The 16993-nt window shown below is 46.8% G+C and overlaps 1 protein-coding gene across 1 annotated transcript in view; it reads right to left on the reverse strand.

The window, feature by feature from the left end:
- Nucleotides 1–9519: 9519 nt before the first annotated feature.
- Nucleotides 9520–16993, reverse strand: part of PARK2 (parkin RBR E3 ubiquitin protein ligase) — a 1426764-nt gene continuing 1419290 nt past the window's right edge. Inside the window, exons 12-14 of the mRNA XM_006882824.1 lie at nucleotides 11048–11154; nucleotides 10382–10611; nucleotides 9520–9817 (exon numbers count right to left, since the gene is read on the reverse strand). Coding sequence (XP_006882886.1) covers nucleotides 9520–9817; nucleotides 10382–10611; nucleotides 11048–11154 — 635 coding nt within the window. The remainder of the gene's footprint in view (nucleotides 9818–10381; nucleotides 10612–11047; nucleotides 11155–16993) is intronic.

Genomic DNA, 16993 nt, shown 5'->3' on the forward strand with positions numbered 1-16993 from the left:
CACTTAGGCTTGAAGAGCTTCATGGGGTGATCATGGCCAACTCTACAGTTGTAATTTACATACAGTTGTAATTTACATAACCCAGGATGACAATCAGGACAGAAACAAAGAAATGTGAGCGAGCCGTCCAAGCACATGTCTGCCGTCCTTGGCACATGTAGATTCTGGGGGTGAAGATGAGTGATTTGCTCAGCTGCTCATGGGGATGCTGGGGCCACAAAGAGGCTCCTCCCAAGAAAGCCACCCAAACCTCATGGGGGCACAGGTCTCCTCTCACACCTGTATTGTGGCGTGCCTGAAAGAAGCAGTGAGAGACGAAGTTTAGAGTCATAACTTTTATTCAAGCAGAGCTCCCAGGCAAGTTCTCTGTTCTGAAGGGACAGACCAAAGAATTTGCCACCTCGGGGGGTTGGGATGGGTTTTTTAAAAACCGGGTCTTCAGGGAAGAAAGGGAGTTGCATTCCACTTCTTCATTTACAGTCCATGGTGGGTTCAGCGAGGCAGGCAAGGTCATTTGCTCTTCTTATCAGCAGCAGGCAAGGCCATCCATGTTTGAATTCTGAATTCTTGTTCCCCCTCCTGGCCCCTTGCCCAGGCCTGACAACACTGGGGGTGGCATGAGTTGGAAGGAACTCTGCACAGCTGGTGAGGGATCAGAGGATCATGATTTAGCGCTTCCCACTGTAATTCCCATGCCCACAGGGTGACCTTGATGAGCCTGCTAGGGACCCCGATTCTTCTCATTGGCCAAGGAGAGGCAGCAAGTCCTGTTGGTGATGGACCGCTGGCCATTAGCCACTGCCCCACACCATCCTGGTACCTCAGATGGTTGGAGAATCACATGCAGTGAGCTCTGATTAGGCTTGTTATTGTTGGGTGCAGCAAGTCAGCTCTGCCCCCCAGGGACCCCACCCACGACAGAACAGAGCACCTCCTGGTCCTGCACCACCCTCCCCATAGCCGTTGTTGGGGCCCATACTTGCAGCCACCTTGTGAGCTTCTAAACCCACAGACAGAAAAGCACGAAGTGCACGTGTCTCTGGATTCCACCTGGTGCCTTTTCCTTGGTTCTCAGCCAGAGCCTTGTCACAAACCCCAGACCCTGGAAAAACGATCTTGTTTTTACTTTTTGTAAAACTTTTAAATTCATAGCAACTCCACGTCACAGGGTGGAACTGCATCATAGCGTTTTCTGTCATCGTCACAGAAGCACACCACCAGGTTTGCCTCTCATGGAGCCACCAAGTGGATTTGAACTGTCAACCCTTTTGGTAGTAGCCACCCATCTGTTCAGATGTCCCACCATAGCTCTGTCACTTGGAATAGGCTCAAATGACACTTAGCAACAATAAAATTGTTTAAAAGACACTGCACTGAGACGTACTGCTTAAAATCCTCCGTTAGATGCCACAGTCTGGGGCACACACACTGCTGGAAGGTCCTCTGGGAGGATTCTGGGACTGTCTCCTCTGGGCATATTCTGGGAGTATTTCCTAAAAAAAATAGTAGATCCACTCTAACTCCCTTGAGGTTGTATAATTTTCTGCTTTGAATTTATTTGCTGTTGTTAAAATGACGCGCTTTCTGTAAAAGTAGGCACCCGGATGTGAACTCTGACCTCCCCTGTGCCAGCCTCATCACCTCTGATAAGCTCACGCCCACTGATCCGTTCACTATGTCAGTCCGTCTTGTTGAGGGTCTTCCTCTCTTTCTCTGACCCTCCTCCTTTCCCAACGTGATGTCTTTCTCCCAGGACGGGTCCCTCCTGACATCATGCCCAAAGTGTGTGCGTGAAGTTTCTCCTCTTCAAGGGGCACTCTGGCTGGACTTCCTCCAACACAGATCTGCTTGGTCTTTTGGCTGTCCGAGGGACACACAATTCAAAGGCATCGATTCTTCAGATCCCCTGGGTGTCGAGGGCAGGCTCAGATGGCAGCCTGTCTTTTTTTTTAATTTTTATTTACTTATTTTGTGTGTGTACCATCAAACTGGATCCAACTGGTACAGGAGGAGATTACTCCTCCTTCTCTAGCAATGCATCTGGTGATCGGCCTGTCTTTGCTCTGGCCAGCCTGCCTCCATCAGAGGTCATTCTATATGGCGATGTTGGTTTCTGGCTTGGTGGAGGAAGGATGGGGACTTTCACAGGGTTCATGGAATAGTCAGCATGAGGGTGAGGGCAGCACCGTCCCAGAGCGTGAGCCTCGGCAGCAGCTTGGACTATAATCAGGACAGATATTTATGCTCTTGACTACTGTGTAAAAGGTGTGCAGGAGAGACCCATCCAACGGTGCCTCAGACGACAGGCCTGGAGATATTCCTGAAAGCTCACAGCATTGAAAACCCGCAGCCATGCTCTGTGAACACAGGGTCTCCGGGAGCGGGCGTTGAGGGGGCTGGCCCCTCGCACAGACCGAGCGGGCTGCAGGAGAGGCTGAGAAAGGTCATGCTCCCTCCTGCAGGGGCTGGGGCCGAGCTGCATCTGCCCAGAGATGCATATGATCGTTGTGCACCGAACAATGCACAGCCCCGGAAAGTTCTAGAATAACAAACAAAGACCGAATGTGCAGCGTCAGCACACCCACGCCTAGAGCAATGCATAGTCAACGAAGGGGCCCTTCTAAAATGACTTCGTTGTTGTTAGGTGCCGTCAGGTCACTTCCCACTCAGTGCACAGCACAACGGAACGCAGCTCAACCCTGCGCCCTAGTCAGTCACTGCTGTGTCTCCGCTCGGAGATGCAGCCACTGTGTCAAGCCAGCTTTGCATGGGCTTTCAGCCGACCCTCTGCTTTCCTAAGCATCATGTCCTTGTCCAGGGACTGACCTCTGATCACACGCCCGAAGACGGTGAGACAACGTCACAGCCTCCTCCGTCTAAGGAGCTTTCTGACTGCACTTCCTCGGAAGAGATGCTTGTTCCTGTGGCAGTACTTGACATACGGGCACCCTGCAATAACACCATCATGAGAAGAGTAGCAATCCTGGCATGCTTAATTGTGCTCGTGCAAACCCTCTGCTTAGATCAAGGAGCTGTGGTCCACACAGAACCAAGGAACACTGCAGGACTCAAAACCAGAAAAGATGTGCATCAGGGATCTACCTCCCCTGTTCACTCTCTATGCTGAGAAAATCATTCAAGAAGCTGGACTCTGTGAAGGAAAATGTGGCGTCAGGACAGGAAGAAGACTCATTAGCAGCCCGTGTTATGCAGGTGACACAAGCTTGCTTGCAGAAAGTGAAGAGGATGTGAGATACTTGCTGCAGAAGGTCAAAGACTACAGTCTTCAGTATGTGTTACATCTCAACATCAAAACCCCCAAAACCTCACCATTAGGTACCAAGAGGTAACACTGTGATGGAGGGAGAGAAGATTCAGCTGGTCAGTGATTTACTTGTCATTGCGGTTATGTTCTGTGGATTGGCTTGCAACTCATAATGTACAATATGATGTACAACAACTCTGACCCCTGCCCCATCTTGAGCCGATTTCATTGTTTCCGATACACTTACCCCCATTACCCTAGTCACTGAGTCAATCCTTCTCATCTAGGGTCTTCCTCTCTTGCGCTCCCTCTCCACTCTTCCAAGCATGATTTTCTTCTCCAAGGACTCATCCTTCCTGGGGGGCAGCCCATTTTCCATGGATGTATAATTATTATCCATGATCACTTGTTATGCATCAGAGAGTTGGACAATGACTGGGGAGGACAGAAGGAGAATTGACGCCTTTGAGCTGTGGTGCTGGAGAAGAGTATTGAATGTACCCTGGACTGCCAAGAAAACAAACAGATTCATCCTGGAGAGGGTTAAACCAGGCTACTCCTTAGAGGCAAGGATTCTGGAGCTTCGTCTGACATACTTTGGACGTGTTGTAAGGAGGGACAGGTCCTTAGAAAGGAACATCATGCTTGGGAGGGTGGAGGGACAGCGCAGGAGGGGAAGACCCTCTATGAGGTGGGTTGATTCAGTGACTGGGGTAATCGGGACGGGTGTGTCAGAGGCAGTGGGATTGGCACAGGATAGAGCAGGGTTTAGGGCTGTTGTACATAGGATTTCTATGAGTCGCAAGCAACTCGGCGGCACATAACAATAACAATAATAGTCCAGAAATCAAAAGATGCATTGCATTGGGAAAATCTGCCATCAAGGACCTCTCCAATGTGCTAAAGAGCAACAATATCAGTTTAAAGACTAAGGTGCACCTGATCCAACCCAGGGTATTTTCTGTTGTTTCCTTTGCATCTGAGAGTTAGACAAGGAATAAGATGACAGAAGAAAAGAATGCCTTTGAGCTGTGGTGTTAGAAGAGTGCTGAATGGACAAAGAACAAACAAATCTGCTTCAGAGGAAGTACAACTAGGGCATTCCTTACAGACAGATGGCAAAAACTCACCTCCCACACTTTGGGTACGTTGTCAGAAGAGAGTAGTCCTTGGAAAAAGGCATCTGTGGGAAAGGTGACAGGTCAAAGAGAGGACAACACCCAACACAATGGATCAGGAGAGTTGCTGTAACACCAGAGACACTGAGGATTGTACAGGATAAGACAGGGTGCCGATCTGTGGCTTACAAGGTCGCCACGAGCTGAAGTTGACACAACGCCTCCTGACCACAGCGTGCCCACGCCTCCTGACCACAGCATGCCCACACTTCAAAGGCCTCCTTCCTCAAGGTCCAGGGTCCAGCTTTTGTACACATGCACACCTTCAGAGGTGGAGATAAAAATGCTGTTGACCTTTCTCCACCCAAACATCCATGTGAAACATTTATATGAAGAAAGTTTGATAGTCAAGAAAAAAACAGATATTCTGAACAAAGATTTGCTTTATTTACTTTGACTCCGATTACTTGGTGGTGAGGAACTGCACTGCCAGTGCAAAGGTATGTGGTTTGAATCCACCAGCTGCTCTGTGGGAGAAGGGAGGGTCATCTCTTTTTGTTACTGAACACAAGGGATTCTTTCCATAGTCAATCGCCAGTAAGACAAACGGATTCCAATATCCATAAGCACTTTATTACAGATCAGTGGAGGACAGTGGGTCTGACTCAAAGAGGTCACCGGCTTTTAATTTCTATATCCAAAAATCACTCACACCCAGATACTCCCTTTCCCTAGCAAACAGGCAGATTAAGTTACAATTTACACATGATTGGGAAAAACAGCTTCAAAGAGATGACAGCTAATCTAGAAGATGCATCTCCTTTTCCATAAACAGATTAAAGAAAGGACACTAAGCATTCTAAGGTCAAGCTATTAGCCTTTCAGGCTGGAGAAAAGGGATGCCAATTTTATAACGATAGTTCCATAACTGATACATATATAGAGAATTCTGAACTTATCAATACCACCCCATCATTTTTGTGTGATTTGCTGTCTCTGATATCTGGTGTAGGGTCAGCTCTGGTCTGGTTCTGACTCCATGGTACACAACAGCCTCTGAGAAAGGAGCCTGTTTTAATGACACAAACACTCAGGGTAACTGAGCTCTGAGTGGAGACGGAAGTGGCTATACTGTCACCAGATCATGCTGGGGCAGGGTTCCCATCACTTGGATAATGAAAATGCATCTTATTTGTCATGCTCCTTTTTAAAAAAAAAAATTAAAATTTTATTATTTTTGTGTGTGTGTACTGTCAAATTGGATCTGTCTGGTACAGGAGGAGATTGTCCCTCCTTCTCCAGCAGAGCATCTGGTGGATTTCATGCTCCTCTTTCAATAAAGGTAAACTTGCAATTGTCAAGAAGGCAACAGAAAATGAATGTTTCTTGAATAATGTGCTTCATTTCTTGAATCATGTTCTTAAAGGGAAGAGTGCTCTGTAAGTCTGGAAGGGCAACTTCCTGAAGGTGGGAGACCTCCTTCTCAGGGTAAAATCCTTTGTTGACGGTCTGCCTCTCCACACTGCCATCTATAGTTACTTCCTGTCTGTTTTTAATGTTATTTTTTTTTAAATTTATTTTAATAATTTTAATGAACATTTACAGAGATTTTGGATTCCATTCATTCATTGCTTAATGTTACTTTTTTTAAAAATTTTTTTTTAAATTAATTTTAATGCAAGTTTACAGAGACTTAGGGTTTCCAGTCATTCATTGTTGCACTTTTCTCCCTGCCCACCCCTCCCCCACAATTCACTCTTCTTGAAAAGAAAAACAAAACTCTTTGTGTAATGCAATCCCTCCCCCCAAGTACACTCCACCATGCAACCTTCACTCTGGACATCTGTAATGACAAGAATACCCAATCATATGTCCCTTTTAAACGGTTCTCTCCCTCATCTGTTTCAATGCAGTATATACATCATTCCTCCCCTCCTTTTCTGTCTTCCCTCAACCCTAATGTCAGTCTCGTTTTACAACAGTGGCCCTATGCAATATTCGTCCTTTTGTGACTGAGATATTTCACTCAGCATAATGTCCTCCAGTGTCATCCATTTTGCATAATATTTCATGAGTTCCTTTTTTTTCAATGCTGCATAATAGTCCATAGTGTGAATATACCAGAGCTTCTCTATCCATTCATCTGTTGATAGGCACTTCCTTTCTATTAACATACTCATAGGGGTGGGTGTGTTGGAGACAATAAGACTGGCACAGGATAGAGCAGGATTTAGGGCTGTTGTACACAGGGTTGCTATGAGTCGCATGTGACTCAACAGCACATTACAACTACAACAATCATAGGATATTCTAACTTTGTATCAAAAAATATTTTTTAGGGAATAGGAAGGAAAATGTGATTGTTTTAAATTTTAACAGAATCGCTGCTAGGTTTGCTGTGACTCACGGACTTTCCTATTTTCTCTATTGTTTTCCTGTTTACATGATGTGCTAAATCCCCCCCACCCCACCCATCCCAGAGACAGTTCAGACCAAACTGCCAATGCAGGCATCACAGGCCCAGGAACACACCTTACATTTGTAGCCTTCACACCCCCAGGTACTTTCTCTTACCAACCTTTAATTCTGCCAAGAGCTTTCAGGTGCCCTGTGAGTGCCCCCTGCATGACCTTCTGGATGGCAGCCATCTGACAAGGGCACGTCTTGCGATGACCAAGCGTCTAACTGGAGAGGCGCCATGTTGGAGGAGGAAGACCTCCAGGACATGTCCAGGGATGACCGAACAGCTGACCATAAGGACATTGTCTTAGAGCCAGCGGTGTGCACAGCTCTTCTTTTTGGACGATAACCCCACCTTTCCCTCCTGTGGTGGATAAACATGAGCTCTTCCCTAAGCCCTTAACCTTGCCTAGAAATACTCCAGAAACTTCTTTCCTCGAGACAGATTTGGGAAGTTCAGACCCCTGTATGCTCTCATTTATAATAAAACTTGTGCTTTCCACAGCCCAAGCCCTGATGCAAGATTGGGGTTTTTTGGGCAGCATTGACCAATGAACAATCGATAAGAACTCCGTTAAGTCTCAGTGTCAGTCCATGTTGTTGAAGGTCTTCCTCTCTTTCTCCGACCCTCTGCCTTTCCTAAGCACTGGCTTCTCCTGACAACACGGCCAGGCTTCATTATCCCCCAAAGGGCACCGTGGTTGGACTTCCTTCAGGACGGATCCGAGTTGCTTCTGCACTGCAGGCAGGTGGCAGGACTGTGCTTTTCTAGGAACAGTCTCGGGGGACAGGCTCTGTTCTAGTTTAAAGCGTCTTAGGAAAAGAGTCTCAGGAGTCCACCTTTCTCTACTGTTGCAGTTTCTCTTTTTTCTGGTTTTTTTGTTGTTGTTGTTGTTTCTCTCATGTTTTCATATTTTTTTTAGCTGAGAAAGATTTTATTAAATTTTAACTTTTATAAGAAATAGAAATTATCTAGTATAACACAATTATATAGTGAAATTAAAGTTTATCTGTAAGATTATATTAAATTATTTAAAAGTAGATTACAAATTATACCCAAAAATGTGTACACTTAATCTTCTAAATGACATCAGGGTGGGGGTATGACAGAAAAAAAACTGGATAAATTATGTATATTGAAACAGATGAGGGAAAGAACTGATTAGAAGTGATATATGATTGAGTATTATGGTTAGCACAGGAATCCAGAATTAAGGGTGCATAGAGAAGTGTACTAGGGGTGGGGGGTGGGGGGAAGGGACGTGGGAATTGTTTGTTTTTTAAAAAGAATGAGTTCCACTCCATCAGTACGAGACCTAAAAGTTCAGCAATTACTCAAAACCAAAAGATGAGATGATCAGAGGGAAATTACAGGACCAGACACAGAACAACCAGATACACGGAAGAAAATGCCAACACAAATATCGCTGATGTTAGGGAATGATTTGTATGGACATTGTCAGGTGGATATCTAGCTTGATATGTAAACTTTTACCAAAGAAATAAGATAAAAAAAAAACACAAAACAAATAACATCTCTAAAGACAGAGTCACAAGCTCTTGCAATGGTTTTATTGATAAATTTGCCCAAACTCAGATACAGTTGTCAAAGATCTTCCAAATTCCAGAGACTTATCCAGATTCTTCTACAAGAATTCCATTTCTGCCCACTTGACATAGTTTCTTAGTTACATTGCTTATGTTCAAAGAATATTGCTTGTGACTCATGCCCATCAATAGTGGCTGTTTTCTCTTTATTTCAAGTTTCACCATTCTATTCTAGGAAAAAATAAAAGGCCACCATCAAGCAAGAAAAAGACTAGCCAGGAACCCTCAGCGGCTCTAGAAACGTCTGCAGTGGCCTGACCCATCTTTTGGGGGGTGGGGTGTGGGGTGTGTGGAGAGCTTGTCCGAGTGCTGCAAACACAACAAACCACACACATTCGGGAGGAGGTGAGAGTGAAGATGTGCTTTTCAAAGAAAGCTGCGGATGCTGCAGCCTGGAATACTCTCCAAGGGGCAGGTGGGAGCTGTCCGACCTGTCACATCAGGAGCTGCCAATGTGGAGATTGTCGGGGATTCAAGACAGGGATTGATTAGGCACCTGCCACCTGTCCCTGGGGTGGCCCCTGCCTGCCCATCTGGTCCCCCTCACCGTCTGGCATCTCCTGTCACACAGGCTCTCTCTGCTCTATCTCTGGGTTCCCCTACACTAACGACAGTAGGTGGGGCCTCCTGGGCCATGCTGTGGTGGGAGGGGTTTCTGACAGGTGGTCCAAAGAGCCCTGGATGCACATGTGGCTGTTATAGCACCCACCTCACCTGTGTCTGCAGAGAAGGGAGAAGAAACACTGGAGAGTGGAAATAACAAGACGAACCGAGGCTTTCAAAAAAGAGGGAAGACACTGCTTAATGACGTGACCTTGGGACATTTTCTGAGACCATCCCAAGCAAGGACTTCCTGTTCAATGTCTACCGACAGAAGCCGTGCTGTGGACGCCCTGATCCCTGTGCTGGTGATTCTCTGATGTTCGATACGCAGATGATCTTCCTGAGTAGATGGGCAGTTCAGTGCCCACAATAGACAGCTCCTGGGCTTTGGCATCTACAGGCTGGGCGGCAGCAAATACAGCTGCCAACACTGACATCTGTGCCCTTCTGATCTACCATCAGCGCTCAGAGCACGCCGGGAACTTGATGGACACTGGAGCCAGCCAGCCAAAGAAACAGCCTCAGAAATTTCCCACGGATGCACAGCGCCTCCTGGTGCTCGGAGACCAGGAACCAGCACAGGTGGGCAGTGGCCTCAATGCTCCTCAGAGCCAGGGCCAGGGCCAGGGGCAGGGCCAGGGCTAGGGGCAGGGCCAGAGCCAGGGCCAGAGCCAGGGCCATGGGCAGAGCTAGGGCCAGGGCCAGGGCCAGGGCCAGAGCCAGGGGTAGGGCCAGAGCCAGGGCTATGTTCATTTTCACAGCCCTGGGAGCACCAGCTCCATAAAGATTCTGATTTAATAACCTGCACGTTTGTTAACATTCGGAATCATTATAAAATCATCTCTCCCTTGAAGACCTCTCATTATATTCACTGTGAAGCCAGATAAATTAGCTAATTCCCTGAGTTGCAAAATATATATTTAAAACTGTACATTTTCTAATACTTTTATGGGGGGGAGATTGCTTTCCAGAATTGCAAAGAATTAAACAGAATGAAAAGCACGTATGTTTTGACTTCTTTCCTGTCAGGAGAACATTCACCATTTGCTGTAACTTGGCTGGTTTCTCACTAGGCTGGTGGGAGGCATCCCTCCTCGGTGACTTTACAAAGGCAAATTCTTTGGGATAAACAAGCACCGCTGGGCACCTACAGCCCTTTGAGAATGGACATGCTCTGCTACGGGAATGAAAGCGTTTCCTTTAAAGCTGTGCAATGAGTTTGGTGAAGCCATCACCATCAACCTGGCAGAACCGTCAACAGTGCCCCCAACCCCTAAACCACCCCCGTCCCCCGACCAAGCAAACAGACTGTTTGTTGTCCACCAACGATTTCTTGCTGATGGTTTCTGTGGTCAGGCGCATGGGATTGGCCCCCAGAAGTCCCTCTGTGTTCTTGTCAGCCTGGCTCAGCCTATCTCGACAACGACCATCCACACAAGAGGTGCGCTCTGCATTGACTCTGGGATGTGCACTGCCCTTGACCTCGCACTTGACCTCATTCACGCACTTGACGTCTGGAGAAGTGTCTCGCTCTGGGCTCTGATGTTCTTCAGGCACCTGAGGAAAGGGACAGGGGTGTGTGCCATAGAAACTGCAATTGTGTGACTGTGGGGAGAGTGTGTAGTGTGTGTGTACGCATGCATATGTGAGAGTGTGAGTGTGTGCGTGTGTGTGTGTGTGAAAGGCAGGACACACTCGTGTTTGTGTCTCCCAGCACATGGCCGGTGGCGGCACCAGATGTCAGACCAGTGTGAGGAGAATATGAAGTGTGTATGTGCGTTTGTGTACGTGTACGTGTGTGTGTGTGTGTGTGTGTGTAAAAGGCAGGACGCACATGGGTCTGTGTCTCCCAGCAGACGGCTGACGATGGTGCTAGGTGTCAAATCAGTGTGAGAAGAATTTGTGCGTGTGTGTGTGTGTGTGTGTGTGTGTGTGACAAGCAGGACACACTCGGGTCTGTGCCCCCAGCACACGGCGGGTGGCGGCACTAGGCATCGAACCAGTGGTCGCCCATGCAGGTGCGGTTCCACTCCAGGCTGCAGTTCCAGCACCACTCGAACTTGCACTGCGGCTGCGGACACTTCATGTGCATGCACCCACCTGTGGGCGGCAGAGGACACGCTGATGCATTAGCGGCTCCTTCGCAGACCCTGCCGCACCCCTGAGAAAACTCCAGTCCAGAAGTCGGAGTGCTTGGGTGCAATCAGTTAACATGCAGCCACCCAGGGGTGCCCTGGGAGAACGGCCTGGCCACCTTACAGGCTTCTTACAGGTCACAGACTTGAAGAGTCTACGTGGCAGTTCCCTCCGCACACAGGGGCCGATGGGCACTGGGACCGACCAGCGACAGCTGCTTTGGGTATTCTAAAAACTGCATCTGAGAGCAAACTCAGCCTAGCAGTGTGGAGAGACTCCAAAAATGGTCATAAAGCACACTACGAACTTCTCAAGTTACAATTTCTAAACAAGAAATAAAATCTGAGGTCATTTTTTACTTCTTCTGCAGAGGGTTGGTAAACCAATGGTTTCTATTTCATTGTTGTTGTGTGCCGTCAAGGTGGAAAAGACCCACAGCTGACCTGACAGCACGTTTTCTGAGGCAGAAATCGCATGAGAGGAGATTGCTCATCCTGGAGCAGCTGGTAGATTTGAACCGTGCGCCTTCAGGATTGCAGCACAAATTATTAACACTAGGCCACCAGAGTTGCTTAAGTAAACAGCTGTCCTATTTTATGGACAATGACTTAATTCCTCGTTATTTCACTGCTCTGCCAACCCCGAAGCAGGCAGTTCGAACCCACCAGCTGCTCCATGGGAGAAATACAGGCAATCTCCTCCCATGTACCTACAGACTCTGAAAACCCGCTGGAGGGTCAGCTCTGAGCTGGTTCTCACTCGAGGGCATGCAACAAGCAACAGTAATATTTTTGTCATGTGACTAATGTAAACAGTACTTTTTCTAGGTTTATTTGACTCAGTAAAATCCATAGACTAGGAGCTGGGGGAACGGATGACTTTAATTCTTCATGACGTTACTGTGAAAACGTAAGTCTATTTCCTGTAATGAATTGTTGTCATTCTGTCAGCATTACTGGGCACAGTTCATAGACTAGGAATGGCCACGGTGGGCTGCTTTGTGTAGGGAGCACATTCTTCAACGCTGACTCGTACTGTATCTGGGCTGAGAAAGGCTTGTGGTCATTGTTAGTCGCTGTTGGGTCGGTGCTGAGCTCTGGTGACTTTAAGTCGCACACAGCAGCTCACAGGCCATCCTGCACCAAAGCCCTTGGTCTCGCTGAAGTGTCACTGAGCCGTCCCATCGAGGACTTTTCTCATTTCCCTGACCCTCTATCACCTAACGTGATGTCCTCTTGTAGCAATTGCTCTTTTACTGACTATGGGTTCAGAGTAAATTAGCTGAGGTTCAAGGGATTAACATTTATGGGCAATCATAGCCCTGGTGGTGTAGTGAACAACAGATCAAGCTACTAACTCTGGGGTTGGCAGTTCGTATCCTCTAGACACTTTGTGGGAGGAGGAAGGGCCATCTGCTCCTGTTAAGATTTCCAGCATCAGGAGCCGAGGGAGTGAGGCCAAGAGTTGGCATCACCTCAGAGGCAGAGGGTCTGTGATACAAACATTGGCACAGTGGTTAAACAATTGCCAGCAGGAAGGTTGGCAGCTTGAACCCATGAGACACTCCCCAGGGGCGGATGTGGCAGCGTTCTGTGGTGAACCTTGTTGTTAGGTACGGTCGACCCTATGAACAACGGACTTGACCCTTATTCTATCCTGTGCCATCTTCACAAACTCTGGTACACTCCAGTCCGTTGTTACAGACACTGTGCCAGGTCATCTCATTGAGCCTCCTCCTCTCTTTCTCTGACCTTCTATCTTTCCCAGCTTGATGGCTTTTTCCAAAACTGTCCCCTCCTGACAACATGCTGAAAGTATGAGATGAAATGTCACCATCCTTGCCTCTAAGGAGTACTCTGGTTGCATGGAAATCCGGGACAGACTTGCTAGTACTTGACAGTTCATGGTATATACAGTCCAGATGCATTAGTAACAATTGGTGCTACTGAGACAATTGGAAACAAAGGAGGAGGAATGGCAGTTGGAAAATACTCCCTTCCTGACAGACATGAGGTTGGAGGCTACATGGTAGAATCTTGTACAACGAATGATTTATTCATTGCAAATGTTGTTGTTGCTATTAGGTGCTGTCAAGTCAACTACAACTCACAGTGAACTTACAAACAACAGATCTGAACTTTGCCCTGTTCTGTGCCAGCCTCATGGATCTCTGTCATGCTCATTGAAAATACTTTAAAAACATTGGTTTTGGCAACAGTTTCAGCCTTGGAATCCTCTCCCTCCGTCCCAGGCAGGCCTGCTGGTGCTGGGGGGTCGCCCTGAGTCAGAATGGACAGAACAGGGACAAGTGGTGTTGTGTTTACATAAATGTTACTCCATTAATCCTGGAGAATCGCTTTGTGAAAACACGTATTATTAACAGTTTCAGCACTTTCTCAAGGTCCGGAGCTTGTACATGGTCAAGCCTGAGTTTTAGCTGAGATCTGCGGTTTCAGTTCTTACACCTGGGTTCACACAGAGTAGGGCTGACAGCATGGTATGAAGGGGCACCTATTTTGGAATCATCCTGCCTCTTTTCTTTCCATTTGCTAAATTTAGTCACTATTTGCTTCTGGGGCTCAGAAAGCAAGTCTTGAGTGAGGAGAAGGGGAGGCTTCTAGTATGATTCCCGCAGAGACTGGCTCCTGGTGGAATTTCCCAGAATGTGCGGACTCAGGTGGATTTGAAGTTTCTTAGCAGGATTCTGTTACTCCCTCCAACCAGTTGCCTCGCTCATGCATTTCTTTCTTGTCTGATTTCCCAGTAATTGCTTCCGCAGGGTCTCGGTTTTACTATTAGGAGGCTGGCAAGAGAACTTCTACTAATTTATGAGGAATTAGGAAACTAACAGCATTTGTTTTAGGAGACCTTAACTTTATTTAAAGCCTTGTACATTCCTGCTTTTCTGGTTTGTCCTAAAGGTCATAAGAAAATTACTACTTTCCATTTGAGGAGAAAGATGGGCAATCTCCTCTTGGGTGACTTACAGCCTCTGAAAACCAGCCGCAGATCAGCTATAAATCAGTTCCAGGTGAGCATCAAGTAACAACAACAACAACAACAACCCGTTCCATTTAGTGTCTTATTGTGTTTGACACATACTTGACTTTGTACAATGTAACTGATAAGCTAACCAAATGTGATACTATAGAATCACTTAAGGTTCTGAGTAATATCAGAAAGTGCTTTTCAGCTATGTATTAGATAGAACTCACATGACCCAGCCCATGGTCTTTGCGATTACATGCTATGAATTAGAGAGAGCTGGACAATGGCTAAGGATGGCAGAAGAAGAATTGATGTCTTTGAATTGTAGTGCTGGAGAAGAGTATTGTACATACCATGGTCCACCAGGAGAACAAATAGGTCTGTCTTGGAGAGGGTGAAACTAAGTTTCTCCTTGGAGGCTAGGATTTTGAAGCTTCATCTCACATATTTTGGGCGTGTGTCCAGGAAGGACTGGTCCTTGGAGAAGGACATCACACTGGGAAGGGTGGAGGGACAGCACAGGAGAGGAAGTTCTGGATGAGATGAATTGACATGGTAACTGGGACAATGGGATTATGTGTGTCAGAGTCAGTGAGACTGGCTTAGGACAGGGCAGGGTTCAGAGCTATTGTACATAGGGTCGCTGTACTTGCAGGTGACTCAGTGGTACATAACAACAATAACAACAACAACATTAGAATTCAATGAAATAGAAAAATAATATTCAGTGGATAGAGGAGTTTTTCTATTATATATAAAAATGTATATAGAAGGATAACTTAAAATGTATATAAATGTCCAAAAGGGGAAAGGGAGGTGGGCAGGAGGGCGGAGGGTGAGAAGGGGAAGAAATTATTTGGATAACAGAGTTTGGGGAGTGGAAGTGGGGTGTGAAGGAATTAGGAAAGACTCAGCCCTGAAAATGCAGGGTAATAGTGGGCATAGATCAATGGTGTTAACCTTATAAAACACGATGTTCACACAATACGGAAGCATTTCCAGCTGGCAGCAGACACTGAGCTTTGGGGAATGAAGCCAGGTTCTCCTCCACTTAAGAGGCAAGTGAAGAAGGAAACATCCAGACAATAAAGGGGGTTACAGGAGGAGGAGCAAAGGCTAGTGTCTGTTTCAATGAATTATCGTTTCAGTTTGACTGCGGGAAAACATATTGTTTGGAATCTAAGAACATGAAACAAGGCATGAGCCCAGATGAGACCTCCTTCATAAGGAAGCTGGTTCAAGGCCGTCAGAGGTAGTTCAAGGTCCTTTGTAGATCACTGGCTTAAAATGAGTCACCAGACTTTGTGGTTTCTGAGTACATATGAAAGCACACGGTACAAATCCACCAGCTGCTCCGTGGGAGAAGGATGGGAAATTTCCTCCCATGCAATTAACTGCCTCTGAAAACCCACTGGAGGGTCGGCTATGAGTCAGTTCTGACTCAACAGCACACAACAATAACAACAACAACAACAACAACATAAAAGCTATGTTTCTGCCGCACTGTGATCTCTCAAGTGTGCAAAAAGTATGATGAAAAGTGTGATGTGAATTAGCACAAGAAGGACCAAAGTTGATACAGAGTCAGGACATGAGTATAGCTGTTGGACGCAATGACAGCAAATCATGACCAGATAACGTCACACAATACTGGGGAGCTGGTGTGGTTCCACAGAGGGACGGACAGCACAGCCACCGAGTGCGGCCACAGAGGGGACAAGGCCGGCAGAGGAAGGTCTGAGCCTGGCTGAGTCACTCATATGAACTCAACGTCATGCTGTGATCTTCCACGGTTTCTGTTGTTGTCGTTAGGTGCCGTCGATTTGAGTATGACCCACATCAACCCCCCTGAACAACAGATCTGGATCCTATCCAATCTTGTGTGCTGTTCTCACACTTCCTGACACACTAGAGTCCATGGTGGCACTCAGGGTGTCAATCTGCCTGGTTGAGGGTCTTCCTCTCCTTTGTCAACCTGCTTTTACAAGCATGATGTCCCTCTCTATGTAACAGACTCTTCTAGCAACATGCCTGAAATATGTGAGGCAAAGCATTATCATCTTTGCCTCCAATTACCACTTTCCAAGATGCATTTGCGTGTTCTTCTGGCCGTCCATGTGATGTTCAGTGCTCTATCTCTGATGCCACAGCTGAAAGGCATCAATTCTTCTGTCATCCTTATTCACTGTCCAGCACTCAGATGCATGGAAAGTGCTCAGAAAGACCATGGCCTGAATCAGATGCCCCTTAGTCCTCAAATTGACATCAATACTCCTCAATAATTTGGAAAGGTCCAGTGTGTGTGGAGGAGGGCATGCTCCCCAGGGCTGCCAATGTCCGAGGCTCCAGGAGGATATCACTGGCCTTTCTACTGAGGAGGCTCAGCGTGAACTTGAACCTCCAACCTTTTGGCTAGCAGTTGCATGTGTTTAGATGCTTACACTACCCTAGGGCTCCATCAGCACAACCCAAACCCCCAAACTCTCCCCATTGCTATTAGGATGATACTGCCTCATAGTGAGAGCTTGTAGTAACAAGGCATTCGCTCCACCACATCCGGGGTGGGAAATCACACCAAACGCGTCCTAGGAGTCAGAAGCCTATCAGTCAGTGGTGTTAAAAACCTACCACCTCATTCACTCATAAATGTACAGAAAAGAGGTTAATCATAGAAAAAAAAGTTTAGGTCTTTTGTGCAAAGCTTTCTCTGGGTTGTATTTGACTCAACAACACTTAACCAGTGCTAAATGAGACTAGTTATATCTCAGTGGTTCCAGAACATTTAATCGTGCTTTTAATCGAACATTTAATAATG

The sequence above is a fragment of the Elephantulus edwardii genome, unplaced genomic scaffold (assembly GCF_000299155.1).
Source record: "Elephantulus edwardii isolate Elephantulus edwardi_28Jun2011 unplaced genomic scaffold, EleEdw1.0 scaffold00024, whole genome shotgun sequence".
NCBI lineage: Eukaryota > Metazoa > Chordata > Mammalia > Macroscelidea > Macroscelididae > Elephantulus > Elephantulus edwardii.